At 44.0% G+C, this 18,626-nt stretch overlaps 1 protein-coding gene across 17 annotated transcripts in view; it reads left to right on the forward strand.

Annotated features, from left to right (window-relative positions):
* Positions 1-18,626, forward strand: part of PLEKHA5 (pleckstrin homology domain containing A5) — a 271,127-nt gene that overhangs the window by 189,146 nt on the left and 63,355 nt on the right. For all 17 annotated transcript variants that reach the window (XR_007244938.1, XR_007244939.1, XM_048502400.1 and 14 more), the window contains 3 exons: positions 1,662-1,734; positions 15,602-15,702; positions 17,691-17,806. Coding sequence is in view for 15 of the 17 variants with exons in the window: in XM_048502400.1 (XP_048358357.1) it covers positions 1,662-1,734; positions 15,602-15,702; positions 17,691-17,806 (290 nt within the window). In the remaining 2 variants the exon portion in view is untranslated. The remainder of the gene's footprint in view (positions 1-1,661; positions 1,735-15,601; positions 15,703-17,690; positions 17,807-18,626) is intronic.

Genomic DNA, 18,626 nt, shown 5'->3' on the forward strand with positions numbered 1-18,626 from the left:
TCGCCGTTCGTTCTGAGAAATGCATTGCAAATTGGTTATGGACATAAAAGCCAATAAAATTGCTTTAGGAATGAAGGGCTTTTTATATTTGGGGAGACATTTAACCGATGGCAGTAGTATGGATGATAGCAGAGGGGAGAAAGGACTTGCGTTACTCCTTGAAATGCTTCTCTCCTCGCTACACGGGCAAATCTGCCTTATTATCGAATCTGACCATTAGTCTGACTATCACAGTACTGACTGTTTTGACAGCTGACAATCATTCTAGGTCTTAGGTAGAAAGAAGTCTTTCAGAATACCTCTTGGTGCAGAGTTGATGGCTGGAGTGTGAACTAGGATCTCTTTGACCCGGGTTTGAATCGCCAGTCAGCAGTGAAAGCTAATTGACTGACCTTGGGCCAGTGTAACCTATTTCACGGCGCTGTTGTGAAGATAAAATGAAGAACAGGAAGAACGTTGCCAGTGTGAATTCAAATCTGGGTCTCCTGAACCCTAGCCCGACACTCTAGCCTCGACATCACGCTAACTTGTCTCCTGAAGTTTCAGGAATTGCTGTCCCCAGTGGCCAGTGGCCCACTCACTATGACCAAGGGTTGAATTGGGAGTATGAGGATGCAGTATCAGCTCCTTATTCATTTGTTCTATTGCAGAGGTGTCCAACTCTGGTGCTTCAGATGTTCATGGATTACAATTCCCATCAGCCCTTGCTGGTATGGCCAATTGGCCACTCCAGCAGGGGCTGATGGGAATTGTAGTCCATTAACATCTCAAGCACCAGAGTTGGGCACCCCTGTTCTATTGGCATGTGCAGTTTGATGGGTATTGGGGGCTTTTAGTACCTTTGTTCTGATTCTGGGCTTTCTGGTAACAAAGGTTGCTGCTCTGTCTCCTCTCCTTACTGTTAGGTAGGACTTAGTTTCTAAACAAGGAACGGCAGAGTGGAAGCAGAGTAAATAAGCTTTGTGCATTCCCAGGCAAACACGCCAAGATGATTCATGCACAGATATATGTCATTTGGTCCATCTCTTGGACCAATGCATTTAGTTTCTTCCTTGGAAGATGTCATTTTTGGTATACGATGGTAAGATTTTTGTTTTCATTGGCTGATATTTGACGACCTGTTTATACAAGTCATACTTTAGTGCTCTAGTCGGTGAGTAGTTAATGAAACGGTCCTCCCAAATGCCACGCAATTATTTCTCAGATTGCAGAGGTGAGTTTGGGCATTTCAAATGGGCTTTAGAGTGGAGACTCAGCAAATCCTGACTTAGACTAAGCTTTCGAACCAGGAAGAGCGACAAAGTTGGGGAGTGGAATGGCATCCCTAATCCACATTCTGGTTGGGGAGTGGAATGGCATCCCTAATCCACATTCCCTGTGCCTACCAATGTCTCACTGTTTGGAGAGACCTGTCGTCTTTTGATAGAAAGAATGAGAAATGACATGAAATCTTTCAGCTCAAGATATAGCTTGACTTGTTGCAGGTGTCTTCAGCTGCTTGCAGTAAAGATGGATGCCACCTTTCAAAAACAACTTGAAAATGCCATCTTTACATTCATCTTCCCCCATTCCTTAATAAACCCCAGCCTCAATTGCACTGTCACCTCTTACTAATTTCCATTGAAGGACCAATGCCTTTGGTTTGTGCGTTTGTCATGCAGGACAGCACCGGCATGAAGCTTTGGAAGAAACGGTGGTTTGTTCTTTCCGATCTGTGCCTCTTCTACTATCGGGGTAAGTTTGTTCAATGTGTCGATGTCGTAAAAATGTTTTCCAAAGATGAGATGGTGCCATTTTTTTTGAAGAAAAAAAGTCAAGCTTGAATTAATTACTCTTCGCTTGAATTAATTACTCTGGTTTGTGTGAATTTCAATGAGATAATTCGGTGGTGAATAGAGTTGCTGTGAGTCAGAAGCAGCTTGTCAGCACTTAACATGCACGAGTTTAGCTTGATACGTTGGACTTTGCGCGGAAGGCTCTGTAATCCGACGTAATGTGCTGTCAGATCTGTGTATCCAGCAAGTCTCTTTACCCCCCACCACCTGTACTTTAAAGTTAAGGGAGTTTCAAAAACAATTTGAAAAGCAGTGCCAGAGTTGGATGGGATACACAGTACTTTAAAATGATGCTTGTTTTTAGGCATCTGATTCTAAGTGATTTTTTTAAAAAAAGAAATTTGATGGAATATGGCCAGGGGTTCCCTCCCTGTATTGAATTGTGCTACTCTAACCACTGTCCAGCTGTGCTTTACTGTTTGGCTGTTAGTTGCCAAACGAGATTTCAAGCATAAAATAGCGAACCATGGGGGGGAAGTGGAATAAAATGAACTAGAAAGGGGAAGCGTTTCCCAGTAGCCCTGGTGAAGAGAAATGTTTCTCGACTATTTTTAACTCTGATGAAGACTCACTGGAAACCAGTAAAGAAGTTTACTTGGTGTCATGGCCAAAGGAGTTAAGACTTCATTGGGTTCTTTCAGGCTGCAAATCAAACTTCAGGAGTTGTCCCCCTGACCCAGGCCCAAACTGTATTATTTTGTTCAAAACCTGAAAAGAACAGCAGATTAAAGGTGTGGTATTTCCCCTTGACTGGAGAGACTGGATGAGTCCCCCCCACACACACAACCTCCAACAAACCGCCCCCCCCCAACCTCCAGCACTTTGCTATGAGGGATAAGAACAGTCAGTCCTGATTTTTGTGTAGAATGTTCTCTGTCTAAACTACAAACCTATGTTGATTTCTATGTAAGTGTGACTTATTCTGATTTCCCCCAATGCGTTCTAAGAATTGTAAGAAAATGCCAAAAATTCGGCTGGAAATTCCAGATCTCTCCCCTCCTTGTAGAATTCGCACTATTCCTCGAAGAGAACGTGTTAAATTAATATAAGTGTGAAGGTGTACCTCATCTTCCGGAGAAGTACAGGGAATAAGAAAGGGTTGGCATAAGTGGTAAGACGGCAGGTTTGCTACCCAAGTGGGAAAATGTAAGGGTGCCAACATGTACCCCAGTGTGCTTCTGGAAAAGAAAAGGAGTTTGGATTTATACTGGCTTTACTGTAATACAAAGAGACTCAAGGCAGCTTACAAACTCCTTTCCCTTCTTCTCCCCACAACAGGCACCTTGTGAGGTAGGTGGGGCTGAGAGAGTTCTGAGAAAACTGTGACTAGCCCAAGATCACCCAGCAAACTTCATGTGTAGAAGCAGGGAAAGAAATCCAGTTCATCAGATAGGAATCCGCCACTCATGCGTACAAGTGGGGATTCCAGCCTAGTTCTCCAGATTAGAGTCTACTGCTCTTAATCACTATAGCATGCTGACTTTCCTTGGGTCAGAAGCACTAGGTGGACCAAGTTACCACGAGCCGGAGCCGAGCTTCAGTGTTCACAAAGCTGCTGGGTCTTAGCTTGCTCCCACAAGGGAGGTGGCAAGGTGCGTATCTGCTTGGGGCCACAAAAATATCTTGAGCCAACCCTGCACAGTGAAAAAAAATTCGAAGCTCCCCCTGCCATTTCACCTTGCAAGTAAAGATCTGAAGAGGTTGAACAGTACCGTATGAAGCCCTGGGGAAAGACACCACAGGTGGGCCAATTAGCCTGTGCCAAAGGGGTTTGCTAAGTTCTGTCGACATTCTGAGAAATTACTCCCGTGTCCCCAACCCTCACATTTTATAACTGCATTAAGAATGTATTAAATGTCTTTCTCAAGCTGGAAACCTGCATTGAGTTAACATATGCTTCGTAGTAGACTGTTCTATAGCCACATGAGGTTTTCGGGGGGGGGGGGGGGATTTTGCAGCCAGCTGTGGTGTTTCCAAGCTAAGGACATTCTGACCCCCAAGTCTCATAAGATAATGATGATGCCGGGCTTTGAGAAATGATAACAATTGAAAAATGTCATAAACATTAAGCTCTTACAATCTGCCCTTTGTTCACGAACCTCTCTTTTGAGCACTCCGGTCTAATATTTTTCAAATTTATTTCAACAGCCAGAATGTCTAGACTCTTATAAAAAAAAAAGATTCATTTCCTTAGGATTTGCAAGGTAGGGTGTTAATGAGAGACATTGCGAAGGTCTGCATAGCTTTGAATCGGTGTCACACATGAAAAGCTAGCCAACCTAAAACCAGGTCAAAATGGGAGCGTGCTTGTGTGATATCGGGAAGAGTAAATGCTGGAAAATATGCAGAAAAGGGCATAGAAAAGGGCTTTGAGCACCTTTTCTACGAAGGAAGGTGGGAGAGTCTGGGATTTTTCAGTTTAGAAAGAGATGACAAAGGGGGAACAGAATGGGGGTTTATAAAATTTATGAAGGAGTGGAGAGAGTGGACAGATTTTTCTCCCTCTCCCAAGACGCTAAAATTCGAGACATCTGATGAAGTTGATGGACAGTAGATGCAGGATGGACAAAAACAAACACTTCCTAGCAACCCTGGACTTCCTTGGTGGTTTCCCATCCAAGTGCTAACCACGGCAATAACTTGCTTCAACAGCAGTAATGTTGGGCTCAGTGGTAACCCAAGGTTCTTAACTGAGTCAGCAAGGGTCGGCCGAACCTCATCAAAAATAGGGAGTGTCATGTTCTTCAAGGCCTCCACTTGCCCAACAAGCATTATTGCTGTCTTTCCAGGGTTAAGTTTCAGTCTGTTCCCTTTTAGCCATTTAACTACAGCAACTAGACTGTGGTTCCGGGCCTCTACTCCATTACCAGGAGTTTCTGATGTTGCTGTGTATCATTAGCTTATTGATTACAGCCGGCCACAGAACTATCAATCATTTGGCCTAAGGGCTTTACATGAATGTATCGTCAAAGGCTTTTATGGCCAGAATCAACAGGCTGCTGTGGGGTTTCTGGGCCGTGTGGCCGTGGCTTCGCAGTTTTTGCTCCTAACATTTTGCCTGCATGTATTGCTGGCATCTTCAGAGGCGTGTCGCAGTAATAAGTGTTTTTCTACACTTGTCTCTGAAGATGCCAATACATGCAGGCAAAATGTTAGGAGCAAAAACTACCAGACCATGGCCAAGCCCCCATAACCCACAACAGCCACTTTTACATAAAGATTGAAGAGCATGAGTAATAGAATCACACACTTTGAGACTCCACAGAATAGATCCCAGACTGATGATAACTCGTCTCCAGTGCCAAATCTGTGGGTCCCGTCCTTGAGGATTGAATTGAACCAGTCCAAAACACAACCTCTGATGCCTCCTTCTGCATCCAAGTGAAAATGAAGAAAACTTGTACCAACAGGCTACAGTAATGACTTCAAAAAATTAGATTACATTGCCGTGCCGTTCTAACTTGTGTTTATATATATTACTCCAATGGGAGAATGTAAACAATTTTTCCAAAACATTTTGTTACTGTTTGTAAAATTATAAAATTATGTTGGTTACTTACAGGTAAATTGCTACTCCAGTGGGAGAACTAATTTTTTGAAGTCATTATTGTAGCCTGTTGGTACAAGTTTTCTTCATTTTCACTTTGGTGTGTACCTTCCCCTTTTGCATATCATGGAGGAATCTCCTTCTTCATCCAAGCACATAAAAATTATAAAGGGGAGTTGTCTTCCTTTTGAGTACAGTAAGTGATGACTGTATTGATTATGGCTGTACTTGGTTGTAGCCTCTCAGGTAATTGCAGTATTTAGATCCCTATCAGCCAAAGGGCACACTTTCTCACAAGGGCTCAGAGATGATCTGCAAGCCACATGATATTTTTATGGGCATATTTTTGGCTGGGCATATTTTTATGAATTTCATAAGAAAGAGCCTGCTGGAACAGACCAGAGTTCATCTAGTCCAGCACTCTGCTACTTGCAGGGGCCCACCAAGTGCCTTTGGGAGCTCACATGCAGGATGTGAAAGCAATGGCCTTCTGCTGCTGCTGCTGCCGAGCACCTGGTCTGCTAAGGCATTTGCAATCTCAGGTCAAGGAGGATCAAGATTGGTAGCCAAAGAGCGACTTCTCTTCCATAAATCTATCCAAACCCCTTCTAAACCTATCCAGGTTAGCGGCCATCACCACCTCCTGTGGCAGCATATTCCAAACACCAATCACATGTTGCGTGAAGAAACGTTTCCTTTTATTAGTCCTAATTCCCCCCCCCCCCCCAGCATTTTCAGTGTATGCCCCCTGGTTCTAGTTCCACCCCTCGAAAGAGTTAAAAGCCAATTCCATTCGCTCCATACCAAGAAAACTGGGGTAACTGTGTCCATGATAATTAGATGGGTGAGAAAGAGGCTCCATCTGTGTCCTTATTAAAGAGTGACAGAATTCCTGGAACATCCTTGCACAGAAGTCATTGAATTCCTAGAATACCTGAGACAGCCGAACCCTGGTTTGAGAAAGGCTGGTTTAGATTGTCGCAGCAGCTTGTAAACTTTAGCAGTAATTTCAAATTGAATTATACTCCCTGGAAGACATCCAGCTAATCGTGGGGCTTATCAAAGTCATTTTTATACCAAAGCACTCGTGTAATAACAACATACAAATTCAGAAGTATTGTGTGTGGTTTTTTCCCGAAACAGGAAGATTATAGGTTGTTGGAAAGCCAAACCACTGCTGAGTCAAAATTAGTGTAACTGGAGGGCTGTAATTTTAGACATGGAGACTTTGGTTGAGCTAAAATTGTGCTATAATTAGGGAGGTGGCCAGATGGTTGGTTGGTTTTGCTTCTTAGAGGAAAGGGCAGTTCAGATGTATTTTGCTCAGCATGAAATTCCTTGATTCAAGTTGGCATTTTTTTTTACTGAGTTTTTAGGAAGAAATCTTCTCATTCCGTGCATCTAGAATATTAATCATAACGCAATACAAAGTTTTATTTGTTTGGGTTGCTAATTCTTTTAATGCTTTCCACTTGATTGAATTATTGGTTTTAGGCTAGATAAGAAATATAAAAGCCAACTTGCTTAGACTGCATAAATAAATAAATCAAAGCTATTTATATACCCATCCTCTGGGAAGTAGTTGAAGCAGATGGAGTTAGATAACCAGATGTTCTACTAATCATTTGCAAGCTTTAGAAATGGTTATTAGAGGAAACCAAACATATTAACCCTAGTCCATTCAAGTTGTTGGAGTATTTTTAAAGTATCCTTCCTCTCCCTTGCTTTGTACACAATATATTTCTTTGTAATTCCATTTGTGAGCCTTGTTGAAATTGTCAGGTCTCTTTGTTGTCATTGAATCTAAGGGATAATCTGATTTGAAGGCTGAAAAAAAGAGCAAAAGTCAACATAACCGGAGTTCTTCGTTTGTGATGTGGACTTTCTTGGCCCTATTCCGAAGAAAAACATAGGCTTTCTTGTCATTTCTGATTTTTCCCATATTTACCTGTGTATGTTTTTTGCTATCAAGTCACAACTGACTTATGGGAACCCTGTAGGGTTTTCAAAGTAATAGATATTTAGAGATGGTTTGTAATTGCTTGCTTCTGGGTCATGCTTGTAGTATTCCCTGTAGGTCTCCCAACGAAACACTTGCCAGGGTTGAGGCCAGAGGTGTCCCAGGGGGAAATGGTGCCCGGGGCAACATCTGCACACACCCCCATGCCCCACTTACTTTAGGAACAGTCTGGCGGGGCTGGGGCAAGGGGCGGCCTGTGGCAGGCTCCCAGCCCTGGCTGCTAGGAGCAGCCGGGCCAGGAGCCTGCTGCAGCCTGCCGGGCGCCCCCCACATCATCCAGTGGGGGGTGCCCAGGGTCAATTGACACCCCCCCCCCCGGTCCCTCTGGCAGACACGGCACTGGTTGAGGCTGAGAGCGTGGTACTAGCCCAAGGTCACCAAGCAAGTTTCCAAGACAGAGTAAAGATTTGAATTGAGTTTCCCAGATCCGACATAGGCTAATACCTTGACCACTACACCACACTGGCTCTCCCTGTTTATCTACTGCATTTCTGTTGTTCTTCCTCAAGGATCACAGGGTGGCATTCATAGTCCTTCACCCCACCTCATTTTTTCTTCATGTCAACCCTGCAAAATACGCTAGACTCATTATAGGACCACTCCGTGTCACCAAGAGGATTCTCATGGCCGAGTCAGATTTTGGTCACCCCACTCGTAATCTGAGACTAAGGATTTTTGGGAGGGAGGGGCTAGGTCAGCACTCTGTTGACAACCAGAAAGCGTACTGAGAGCAACCATGTTTTGCCCCCATCCTTCTCATTTCCGCCATCCCATATCTTTTATTAAAAGCTTCCTTCTTAGGGAACTTAGAGCACGTAGCGCAACAGAGTCACACCAGTCTTTCTGTCTTCCTTTTGATCAAGCGCTGTAACCTGAAACCATGTTTCTTTGCTTAGTCTTTCCTGGTGCAAGATTTTCTGCAGGTGGATCTCTGCAGTATCAAAAGCAGAAAGGTAGAAAATGAATGAATGAACTGGGGCCCTGACCTAGATGGCCCAGGCTAGCCTGATCTCAACAGATCTCAGAAGCCAGGCAAGCCTTGGTTAGTACTTGGATGGCGGACCACCAACAAAGTCCGGGGCTGCTAGCCAGAAGCAGGCAGTGTTCAAGCACCCGTGTTCGCAGAGGCGTACCTAGGCAAACTGGAGCCCTGGGCAAAACCTGAGTTTGATGTCCCTCCATGGGCAGCCACCCTCCCCCACCGTGACCAAACAATGATTTTTTCCACCAGGTCATTTCAAAGTCACCATCACATTATAGAACATCCCCCAACTCACAAATCTGAACACAGCAATAGGCCATGCCACGCAGCAGAAATAATTTTTGGAAAACGTTTTCAAAGTGCTTTCAAAATGTTTTATTACTGCTATGAAAACATTTTATGGTGTTGTATCCAGTCCCCCCAATTGGGGGAAACAGCATCACTTTCAATGTTATTTAAACTGGGGACCCCAGATTCTTCCTTTAAGGTGGATTTAAAAGGAGAATCTGGGCTCCCTAGTTTAAACAAGTGATGCTGGAATCCACCCCCAAACAGCATCATTTTCAATGGTGTTTAAACTAGGGAGCCCAGATTCTCCTTTTAAATCCACCGTAAAGGGAGAACCTGGGGTCCCCAGTTTAAACAACATTGAAAGTGATGCTATTTTGGGGTGGATTCTCCCCCAACCTGAAACAGCATCCCTTTCAATGTTAAAACTGGGGACCTCAGATTCTCTCTTTAAATCCATGCCGAAGGGGGTGGATTTAACAACAACAACAACAACAACCTTTATTAGGCATTGGGCGAATAAAAGAAAGAAAGAAAGAAAACAAGCATTGGTAGGAAGAGAGTGGATTTAAAAAGAGAATCTGGGGAAATTTAGGGGGTGCCTGTTGTTAGGGGTGCAATTATTAAGATAGCAGCACCAAAATTTCAGAGTATCTTTGTGAGACCCTACTGATTATACCACCCAGGTTTGGTGAAGTTTGGTTCAGGGGGTCCAAAGTTATGGACCCTCAAAGGTGTAGCCCCCATCTCCTATTAGCTCCCATTGGAAACAATGGGGGATGGGGGCACTCCCTTTGGGAGTCCCTAACCTTGGACTCCCTAAACCAAACCTCACAAAACCTGGGTTATATCATCAGGAGAGTCTCCCAAAAACTCCCTGAAATTTTGGTGCTGCTAGCCTGAAGTCTGCACCCCCTGCAGGCCAAAAATGGAAAAAACACTGAAAATACTAAATCCCCCACAAACGAACCTGCAATTTTGTCGCCCACCACAAGGTGGCGCCCTGGGCAGCTGCCCACTTTGCCCAATGGGAGAAACACCTCTGCGTGTTCGTCTCTGTCCTGAAAACCCTCCACGGTTGCCACAAGTCTGCTGCGACTTGACAGCACTTTCCGCTGTGAACTGCGCGTTAGATGGCTTGGTCGAAACAGATGTTTATGCCTTCAGTGAAAGAAGTTGTAGCGGCTGCTGTCACTTTTAGTTCTTTTCTGATTTTAGTACTGGCTGGATTTAATTGACTTCCTGGATCATGTTTTTGTTGTGCGCCATCACAGGCATTGGTAAGACAGTTTAGGAGGCTTACAATAGGCAGTATTTATATAAGTTTTCTGAGATCGTAACAGCCTACTTCGCCTGAGGCCTCCCAGTGATTTTATGCTTGAGATTTATTTATTTGTTTATTTATTGAACCTGTATGCCGCCCTTCCCTTCGTGGACTCAGGACAGTTTCCAACATGTTTCACACGATAAAAAACATAAGTCACATGACAGTAAAAAAGATCTCAGATAGCAACTAGTCCACTTACCTTAAATATACTAAAATAGTAGACCTTAAAACGTCTTGTAGGTGCAGAAATCTGAAAAACCTGGTGAAAGGAGGAGTAGGGGAAAGGGAGGCCATTTGAATGATGGAAACAGTCGCTGCCTCAACCATAGACCTGGTGGAATAGCTGTGCTTACAGGCCCTGTGGAACTGCATCACTTCCCCCGGGGTCCCGGTCTCACTAGACAGAGCATTTCACCAGGTTGGGGCCAGGGCCAAAAATGCCCTAGCCCTGGTTGAGGCCAGCCAGAGATCTTTCAGGCTAGGGATCACCAGCAGATCCAGTTGAGTTTGAGATCCATCCTCTCAACTTCTACATTGGGCTACAGCGTGGATTCCATGCTGCCACAAAGCTGTGTAGATCAGAACCAGTCAGTTGTGTGTTGATGCGTTAAACTCTGTTCAAACCCAAGCTAGTTTATAGACTCATGCCCTTCCTGGTTTGCGCACACACTCACACCATGTTTTGCTATGTTTATTGCATCTGCCAACTAAGAAATCTGGGGCGAACTTGGCTACCAAAATTAGAAATGCCATCTTTAGCTGAATTTATGATTCTTATTTGGAGGCCAAGTATAGTTTGTATGTAGCCATTGGTTTGTATGTAGCCATTAGTTTGTATGTAGCCAAGGTGTCAGGGAGAGAATGGGGGGGGGGGGGCTGGGGTTCCTGGGCCCTGGGCTACAGCAGCAGAGTTCGATTCCTGGTTCATTGACCGTGAACTGGACCACCGCCAGTTTCAGGTTTGTTCCCTAGTCCTGATAGAGGTCACTACGGTCCAGTTCAGATCCTTCCATTTTTAGCATGCTTCTATCCCCTTAGTGTGTGAACATCATGAAATGTGAAAGGGAGATGCGTTCGATATACATCGAAGGACATTCTCCAGATAGCCACCACTGGCTGTCGTTTAGGCTCACAGATCTAACCTCCAAGCTTTGCCTTGCTTGCTGCATTATGCTTGTCTCCCACAGAGCGGAGATCGAGCTTTTGCACGGCGCATGAGTAGGCGGTGGGTGGATTACAAGGCTTTCTGGTACTTGCTGCGCTCCATACAGAGAGCATTGGTAGTAACTGCAGTTCCTTCATAGGCATCTGACTGACGTTGCTTCTGGGCATCCCAACGCATGCGGGGACTGCCACGTTTGAGTAACTCGCAAGATGTATTGCTTCTAGCATTGAGTAAAATGACAGCTGTGTGTCCTGCAAGGTTTTTTTAGTACTTTCCAACGTTTGGGGATGGATGCGAGTGTTAATGACTGTAAATTGTCCCCTGAGCATTCAGTGTGTGAGCCTCTAATAGGCCTGACTTCAATCAGTAATTGTGGATATGCCTGTATGCCAAGGCACAGATTATTTATGTTGACAGTGAAAGCTCAGAGTGCTTTGTAGTTTCCATGGAATAAACAATGTTGTCTTCCTTGGTTTGTCATCTCTGGCAGTGCCCACACTGGTTTCATCTTTGGGCGCTGCCAGCCCCTCCCAGCCCTAAGACCGGCCTTAAGATCGGGTGCCACCAACATGGGTTAGACTGTTATTATTGGACTTGATGCTGCATACTGAAATTTAAATGTTTTTAGATGTTTTTAAAGTAATTTGTGGGTCTTTATTGTATTGTGAACCGCCTAGAGCCCTTTGGGGATGAGGCAATCTACGGAATCTAAACAACAACAACAACAACAACAACAACAACAACAACAACAACAACAACAACAACAACAACAATAATAATAATAATAATAATAATAATAATAATAATAATAATAATAATAATAATAATAGACAGAATTAACATCTGTCAAATTCAGAAGGCAGCCCTGCTGAGATCCGCACGAATACTACGACGATACATTACAACTTCCTAGGCCTCTGGGTGAGGCTCAAATTGTAATGAAGGCCAACAACCAGCTAAAGATTTGGCAGCTGTGAAATCTACAACAACAACAACAATAATAATGAGGAGGAGGAGGAGGAGGATAATATATAAATAAATAATAATAATTGGGATGGGTCAGCTGTAATGCCACGAAAACCATAAGACAGTTGGCATGGCATAATGACATGAGTGACCCAGGCTCAAATCCCCATTTCTGCCATGCAAACTTGCTGGATTAGCTTGGGCCTATCAAAAATCCTTAGCCTTGCCTACCCCACAGGGTTATTGTGGGAGAATGGAAGAGGTGAGAACGATGTCCTACATTGCTTTGAGTTCCAACTGGGTGAAACCAGGATGCAAATAAACAAACAGAATGCAATGCATTGGTTCATGCTGTTCTTCAAGATCTTTCTCCTCTCCAGTGGAGCAGGGCAGATGTCCTGTTTGTGGCGTGGGTGCCCTTGGGCATAGTGAGAACCAAATTAATCCTGTGAAATCTCTGATTCTTTGCACTCCTGCACTGAACTCTAGGGAGGGGGGGAGGAGTAGTTTATAATTGCTGTCACGGTTTTTGTAGCATTCTATGTGCTGATCCTTCTTTACACACACAATTTCACGGGGACCCGCACATATTTTTGAATTGCACCCAAAAAATTATGTTCTTGTCTGATCCTTACTTTCGTTCACATACGGTTTGGCTGCCTGAAGATGTTGCGTGAATCAAACTGCCTGGTTTAAAATATATTAGCATGCCTGCGTTAGAGGAACTAATTAGAGACATTGTGGCAAGAAAGCTGGCAGATAAATCCTCCGGTATTAAACCAATATTGTATTTCGCACGATACTTGGACAGTCCCATTTCCTCTGTCACCCCCATCCCTAGAACGCCGAAATGCCCACATGCATTGTGGATTCTGCACCCGAAACGTTGGTAGGCTGAGAATGGCTTTCACTTGCTGTAAACCCAGTTGATCTATGCTGAGGCATTAATGGCATGGCCCTTTTATTGTAGTCTGGGAGAAAGAGCATCATTTTACTTTGTTGTTACCATTAAAGGCAGATGTAAGGGATGCTACCTGAATAGTCAATATCCCTCTGAGTTTGGGGGCCGGGCATCCGTTGTCTGATGGAAAGTGCAGCGCTCGCGCGGAGGTGTTTGATAGGCACATGAATTGCAAATTGCAGGTGTGCCTTCCGTGCATTTCAGTGTGCCTCTCCTGAAAAGGCATTAGCCACTCCACAGCGGATGCTGCCTCGAGGCAGAATTAAAGGCAGGATTAAAATCCTCCTTTCCCATTCCAGTGATGGACTTGTAATATATCCAGGTTTATTTCAGCGGTTCTGGAGGCAGTTCCAATGCTCCATAATATTTGCTGCTTGGAATATAGTTTATAACGCCATCACGTTCTGCAGGGTTTGCAAAAAGAAAGCCCCGGACAGTCTTGGGGTTCCAAAACCTGTTGATGTTCTTTTATGACTTGAGATCTCCAAGAGTTTCCCAGTATAGAGCTAGCAACCCAACCTCTCCCCCCCCCCCCCCCCCCCCCCGCCCACAGCTGGTGGCTAGGAGGGACCTGGCAAATTGCAGCCCTATATTAATACTGTAATAACCCCTCCTCCACCTTGGAAGAATAGGGTATGAGAGAGTCTGGGTCTACCACAGTGTTCACAAGTATATGAGTACCAGTGGGATGTTGTGATTAAGAGCAGAATCTGGGTTAATTCCTGCTCCACCACATGAGCAGCGGACTCTTATCTGGTGCACTGGATTTGTTTCCCTTCTGCTCCACATGAAGCCTGCTAGGTGACCTTGGGCTAGTCACAGTTCTTCCGAACTTTCTCAGCCCCACCTTTCTCTTACCTCCTCTGTTGGGGGGTGGGGGTAAGAGAAGGTGATTGTAAGATGCTTTGGGACTACTTAAAGGTAGAGAAAAGGGCAGGAAAACAACTCTTCTTCAGAACTGTCTCCACAAAAATGATCTTCCGGTAAGTCCTGTTACCAGGGACACCTTTCTAGGCACACTCTAAGTTTGTCTATGGAGTAGCAACAGGCAGGCCAGCTGGTGGGATCCAGGAAATTCCAGAGGAGTGAGATTCACTCTGTGGCTTACTGGAGCCACGTTCTCAATCACCATCAACCAAAAGATTCACATGACTACTGTATGTCCTGTGCAGTACTGCACCAAACATAAACATCTAATAATATTAAATATAACTATTCATATTAACTATTTAACTGTAATTATAACTAAACAAGAGCCCTGTGGCACAGAGTGGTAAGATGCTGTACTGCAGTCAAAGCTCTGCTCATGTCCCAAGTTTGATCCCGGCAAAAGTTGATGTCAGGTGGCCGGCTCTAGGGCAACTCAGCCTTCCATCCTTCTTAAATGAGTACCCAGCTTGCTGGGGGCAAAGTGCAGACGACTGGGGAGGCAATGACAAACCACCAAGTTAACAAAGTCTGCCGAGTGAATGTTGTGATGGGATATCACCTCATGAATCAGTAATGACTCAGTGCTTGGTTCCAGATCTTTACCTTTTTTATTATAGGGAGCAGCAGTTGCGTAGTGGTTAAGAGCAGGTACACTTTAATCTGGAGGAACCGGGTTTGATTCCCCGCTCTGCCGCCTGAGCTGTGGAGACTTATTTGCGGAATTCAGATTAGCCTGTGCGCTCCACCACACACCAGCTGGGTGACCTTGGGCTAGTCACAGCTTTTTGGAGCTCTCTCAGCCCCACCCACCTCACAGGGTGTTTGTTGTGAGGGGGGAAGGGCAAGGAGATTGTAAGCCCCTTTGAGTCTCCTGCAGGAGAGAAAGGGGGGATATAAATCCAAACTCTTCTTCTTCTTCTTCTTCTTCTTGTTTGTTGTCCATCCAGAACAACCCGTTGTCATAAGGAAGAGCCTGCTGGATCAGACCAGAGTCCATCTAGTCCAGCACTCTGCTACTCGCAGTGGCCCACCAGGTGCCTTTGGGAGCTCACATGCAGGATGTGAAAGCAATGGCCTTCTGCCACTGTCCGAAACAGGGTTCTGGACTAGATGGACCACTGATCTAATCCAGCAGGGCTGATGATATATATATATATAGAATTTTAACGGTTTCTTGTGCAAAAGAATAGGATTTATGGCATGGTTATTTATTTATTTATTTATTTATTTATTTATTTATTTATTTATTTATTTATTTATTTATTTATCAGTCTTATAGACTGCCCAACCCCCAAAGGGCTCTGGGCGGTGAACAACATAAAATAACAATTACATAATGGATTGTAAATAATTTAAGTTAAAATGCAGCAATTAATAAACGACAAACGACAATGCCCGCAACATTTTGCATGTTATCAGAAGCTACTATGAATCTATTAGATGTAGAAATAATCTTAGCCAAACGGTGAAAATTACTGAACGTGCAAGTTTGTGTTAAAATGTTCAAGATCATTTTTATGCCTAATGAAGTCTGAATGGAAATAGTGTCCTCTAATCAACCATTTTTACGCCTTTCCCAGATGAAAAGGAAGAAGGGATATTGGGAAGTATACTCCTTCCCAGCTTTCAGATAGCCATGCTTTCTTCTGAGGATCATATCAACCGCAAATATGCCTTCAAGGTGAGAATGCTCAAAGGACTGTTGCGTTTGGTTTATCAAGAATCCATAATGGTGTGTGTGTGCGGAATAGGCCGAAATTGCCCCATTGGTGTATTTCTTGTAGAATCTATTGTCTGACACGGACAAAAACTCTAATCCAGTGAATTCCATCCCTTGAAGAGCCGCTTTGTAATGGGGTTAATTTACCGCTAATCTGGCTGTTGTGGGTTTTCTGGGCTGTGCAACTGTGCTCTGGTCGTTTTTGCTCCTAACGTTTCTCCTGCATCTATAGCTGGCGACACGTTAGAAGCAAAAACTACCAGAGCACAGTTACACAGCCCAGAAAACCCACAACAGCCAATTGATTCCAGCCATGAAAGCCTTTGACAATTCCTGTAAATTGCTGCTGCAAATTTCTGCAGCCTCTGTTTAAAGATTGTGCTTTGGAGTCTGTAATTTTCAGTTTTTATTTATTTATCTAGCTATCTAGCTAGCTAGCTAGATTTATTTATCTATCTAGCTATTTATTTATTTATTTATTTATTTATTTATTTATTTATTTATTTATTTATTTATTTATTTATTTATTTATTTGACTTTTATACCGCCCACCGCTGGAGGTTGGGAATAAGCAGTTCATTTACCGTGTGTGTGCTTGTGTGCTTGTGTGCGTGCGTGCGTGCGTGTGCTAATATAGTGTCCTGTGCTCAGGGTTGCCAACCTCCAGGTGGCGGCTGGAGAGGTCTCTCTCTTGCAACCAGTCTCCAGCTGATAGAGATGAGTTCACCTGCAGAAAATGGCTGCTTGCTTCCCGAATCCTGCCTTTCTCAGCCCCCCCCCCCCCCCAAAATCTCCAGGTATTTCCCAGCCTGGAGCTGGCACCTCTGTCTGTGTTGGATTGATGCCAGTATTTAAGTGCCACTTTTGCAGCCCTAAACATGTGCACACGTTCCTTCCCTCCTTTGTGGCACCATGTCAAGGTGATGCTCTGCCCTCTAATTTTTCTTGTTTTGGAGGTTTTCTTTTTTTTTAATATACCTTGAATGGATGTGGCCTCTGCAATACCAGGTGTCCCCTGTTCCCTGAGTTAAGGGTAAACGTGTGTGTCGTTTTATTTGTTCAGCTGTGCTGCAGCATCTCCAAAGCATTCCATTAATTCTCATGGCACCCTGCTCATTACTGTCTTCCTCAACCGCTGCCTGGAGCAGTTCAGGCATATGAATCCCGCCAGGTCGACAGGGAGTTTTGCATGCCTGCCAGCCCTGCTGTGCCCAGTTCTAGTTGGACAGTCGCCCTCCGTGTCTTTTAAGAAGACGTGAAGTTTCAAGAAGTTAGGTTGCTGGAAAAACGCTTGTTTGCTTGTGTGTGTTTTTTTTAATTATGCAAAAAATGTTTGCTAATCTGGACAAGAACAGAAAAAAAATAACACCCCCCTTACGTTTATCCCTTAAATCCTTTTCACGAGATTTATTGTTTCACCCACCGTGAATTGAAGTGCCTCTTCTGTAAAATGCCCTTGCCTAACTTTGCGTTTTCTCCCTTGGATCTGAACATCTTTGGGCTGTTCTTGGTGCTGGGGCGAGCGAAACGGCGCGTCACGTTTTAATGGGTGAGTGCATAATTCAAAAGCTGTTGTTGTGCCCTGCCTATAAATATATCTGAGCAAATATATTTTTGTACTCTCTGTTGTCATCATTGCCAATTGCACATTTTCGTTCTGTAATTCATAGAAATCGCTTAGAAGCATAGCAACGGGGAAGCAGCAAGCCTTACAAATTTAATACTAATGTGTTTACCCAAGTTTAATTGCCACAAAAGATGTGCATGATGTTGAATAACGTTGTATTAGTTGCTGTGTGATGAGTGTCTGGAGTCAGCATGCATAAATGTTGATGCCCCCTGAATTACTGATGAAGGGAACCAGTAACATGCTTTGATTCTCTCTCTCTGTCTCTTCCAGACTATTGTAACTCTTGTTTTTCCACAATGGCCGTGTCATTTCCGATCAGGCAGCTCATCCAAACATGAGGACCTATTATTTCTGCACAGATACGGCGAAGGAGATGGAATTATGGATGAAAGCCATGATCGATGCCGCGCTTGTCCAGACAGAGCCTGTGAAAAGGTAACGCAGGCTCGCAAACCCATACATTACCTGTCAAGTTTATACAGTACCAAGACTTGATTGCCCTTTCTTTGAGAACTCAAATATGACCAGTGTCGGCTTGGATGGATTCTTATTAGCTTTGCCAAACATCTTTGTTGTTGATGTTTTTGTTTTTTTAAAAAGCATTTTACAACCCTCATGGTGTGAGATGTATTTGACATATCTCATCCAGTTTTCTTGAGCATCGCAACCTACTTCTGCAAAATGGGATTGCTGTGAGAATCAGCTGAGATCCATTAGTCTTCACTGGGCTTGGGTCAATGTGAACAATTTATTCAGGATCATTTGCTGGGCCTTTTCCCATTAAAAATCAAGGCATTGAAATTTCCCCATAACAAAACTTCCACATTTGCAGCTTGGCAATCTACCCGCATAGCTATTCCACCATGAGTCAGCATGGTGTAGTGGTTAAGATTGGTGGCCTCTAATGTGGAGAACCAGGTTTGTTTCCCCACTCTTGGACTAGTCACGGCTTTCTCTGAACTCTCTCAGCCTCACCGACCTCACAACTCTTCTACTACTTCTTCCTTGACTTTTTATTTATTTATTTATTTATTTATTTATTTATTTATTTATTTATTAAATTTAGTATACCTATCCCCGAAGGGTTCAGGGCGGTGAACAACATAAAATCATCTATAAAACATACAATTTAAAACAGTTATGTTCTAAAATAGTAGCCCACGAAACCCATATCCAACCCTCCCCAGAAAAGAAATGGGTCCCAATGATGTTAGGGGACCCTGTAGCAGAGGGGGGGGGGGCGGAGGCACTATCA

Source organism: Sphaerodactylus townsendi, linkage group LG06 (genome assembly GCF_021028975.2).
Source record: "Sphaerodactylus townsendi isolate TG3544 linkage group LG06, MPM_Stown_v2.3, whole genome shotgun sequence".
Taxonomy (NCBI): domain Eukaryota; kingdom Metazoa; phylum Chordata; class Lepidosauria; order Squamata; family Sphaerodactylidae; genus Sphaerodactylus; species Sphaerodactylus townsendi.